The following is a 2,838-nucleotide window of genomic DNA, read 5'->3' as shown; positions in this document are numbered from 1 at the left end:
GGAGCCTGTCCTGGAACTAGCTGGTCTCGAACTCACAGAGATCCGCCTGCCTCTGCCTCCCGAGTGCTGGGATTAAAGGCGTGCGCCACCGTCGCCCGGCTTACGTAACTTTTCTACTGTTCTATATTCTTTTCTCTAAATCTATACTAGGTCACGTACACACTTACAAGCCAGAATTTAAGAGGTGGAAAACTTGGCAATAAAGAGTTCAAGGCTAGGGCTGGAGAGATAGCTCAGAGGTTAAGAGCACTGACTGCTCTTCCAGAGGTCCTGAGTTCAATTCCCAGCAACCAATGGTGGCTCACAGCCATCTATAATGAGATCTGGTGCCCTTTTCTGGCATACAAACATACATGAAAGGAATGTTGTATACATAATAAATAAATAAATCTTTAAAAAAAAAAAAAGAGTTCAAGGTTATCTTGAGCTAGACCCTGACTCAAAAATAAATAACTAAAATTATTAAAATTGTTTGTTTTTTCTTTTCGGATTTTCAAGACAGGGTTTCCCAGTAGATATGCAGTAAGTCTGGGAACTCACTCTATAGACCAGGCTGGCCTCGAACTCAGAGATCAGCCTGCTTCTGTCTGCCAAATGCTGGGATTAAAGGAGTGTGCCACCATGGCCTGGCTGTTTGTTTTTTTTCTTTTTTTTTTGGTTTTTCGAGACAGGGTTTCTCTGTGGTTTTGGAGCCTGTCCTGGAACTTGCTCTTGTAGACCAGGCTGGTCTCGAACTCACAGAGATCCGCCTGCCTCTTGTTTGTTTTTTCTTAAAGGCATGCTCACTGAGTAGCTAAAACACAGGTTAAAAAAAAACACAAGTTGGAGCTGGAAAGATGGCTCAGAGGTTAAGAGCACTGTCTGCTCTTTTAGAGGACCTAGGGTCAATTCCCAGCATCCACATGGCAGCTCACAACTGTCTGTAATTCCAGTGAGGACCTGACACCCATGGCAAACACCAATGCACTTAAAAAAATATATCATTAAGTGATAAACTTCTAAAAAAATTAAAAACAAAACAAAACACACCAAGTGTGAACAACCTGAATGTTCCCGTTCATTCTAGTGGGAGCAAAATGTGGTACTAACTGTGCCACAGTGCTAATGCTAAAGGTCAGAGGTCAGCCTTTAGAAGTTGGTTCTCTTCTACCATGTAGGTTCTAAGGATCAAACTGAGGTCATGACAGCAAAGGCCTTTAACCCCTGAGCCACCTCACTGGTTCTAACTTAAAAAAAAAAATTGGGGGGGGGGGATAGGTCATACTATGTAGGTTCAGTCTTGAAATAAGAATCCCCCTGCTTCAGCTTTCTGACTGCTAGGATACTGGTATGACTTGCCGCTGCTGACATGTCATTTTATCTGTGTCACGAGGCGTGTGTGGAAGCACCTTGTGTGTGGTACTGTTTCAGGGAACAATACAATCCTGATAACACAAGCACAGCTCTGTGCAGCAGTCCTCAAGCTCGTACTTACTCTGGTTTTATCAAACAGTTCTGAAACTTTGAGGAAAAACCTGCAAGGGAAAAATACTGTCATCAGAAGCAGCATCTGATGTATTTTCCACCTTAATAATAACAATAACCCCAAACCATATTAATGAAGGACATTCCTGTTTCATCACAGAAGGCACCCAATGATCTTGTTAACCAAAAACATCAAGGTTTAAACTGTTTATTTAAAATCCCCAGAATATTACTATTTTGATTCCCTAGAATCCATATGGTGTCAGGAGAGAACAGACTCCCACAAGCTGTTCTTTGATTGCTACACTCACACTGTTACATGTGTGCCTCATGCCAAATAAATAAATAGCCAGGCCTGGACGCACACCTTTAATCTCAACACTCAGGAGACAGAGGCAGGTGGATCTCTGTGAGTTCCATTCCAGCCTGGTCTACAAAGACAATTAACCAGAGATACAGTGAGATACAGACACATACACAGAGTTTAATGTTATTTTTTTTAAAGACAGTTAAAGGAAAACACTTAAGATGGAACAGTTCTTAGATTAGTCTGATAATACTGTTGGTTATTTATTTTTAGCAATAAATTGAGCCCAGGGTCTCACGCATGCTAGCTAAGGGTTCTACCACCAAGCTATAGCCCCAGTTTAAACATTTCCAGATATAGCAAATTTGTTCTGAAAACAAAAATGAATAATAACCAATTGCTACCTCAGAATTCACATTCAAATACACAGTGTGGCAAGTCTCCTATCAGTTTTAAAACATTCCAGGCTGAGCCAGTAGGCTCACACCTTTGATTCCCAGCACTCAAGGGGCAGAAGCAGGCAGTTAGTTCTCCGTGACTTCAAGGCCAGCAAGAGTTACACAGACTTATCTCAACAAAAAGAGGGTGGAGTAGAAGGGGCCTGGAGCAGATGGCTCAGCAGTTAAGAGCCTTGCTACTGTTTCAGAGGACCTGAGTTCTGTTTACAGCACCCATGTCAGGCAACTCACAATAACATGCAATTCCAGCCCTAGACACACTTATTTGGCTTTCGAGGGCACTAGCACATTGGTTTCATACATTCACACAGACACACATACATACAAACGAAAAGAAAAATAAAGAAAAATATGTATGTAGATATATATAAATATACAAAGAATACATACATACACACTCCCGATTCTCTCTCTCTCTCTCTCTCTCTCTCTCTCTGTTTTTGAGACAGGGTTTCTCTGTGGTTTTGGAGCCTGTCCTGGCACTAGCTCTGTAGACCAGGCTGGTCTCGAACTCACAGTGATCCGCCTGTCTCTGCCTCCCGAGTGCTGGGATTAAAGGCGTGCGCCACCATCGCCCGGCTTTCTTTCTTTCTTTCTTTCTTTCTTTCT

At 42.3% G+C, this 2,838-nt stretch overlaps 1 protein-coding gene across 1 annotated transcript in view; it reads right to left on the bottom strand.

Moving 5' to 3' along the window:
• Positions 1–2,838, bottom strand: part of Snx6 (sorting nexin 6) — a 43,873-nt gene that overhangs the window by 7,780 nt on the left and 33,255 nt on the right. Inside the window, exon 10 of the mRNA XM_005343732.2 lies at positions 1,475–1,514. Within this exon, the coding sequence (XP_005343789.1) occupies positions 1,475–1,514 (40 nt within the window). The remainder of the gene's footprint in view (positions 1–1,474; positions 1,515–2,838) is intronic.

The sequence above is a fragment of the Microtus ochrogaster genome, chromosome 1 (genome assembly GCF_000317375.1).
Source record: "Microtus ochrogaster isolate Prairie Vole_2 chromosome 1, MicOch1.0, whole genome shotgun sequence".
NCBI classification, from domain to species: domain Eukaryota; kingdom Metazoa; phylum Chordata; class Mammalia; order Rodentia; family Cricetidae; genus Microtus; species Microtus ochrogaster.
This window is presented reverse-complemented; position numbering and strand designations above follow the sequence as displayed.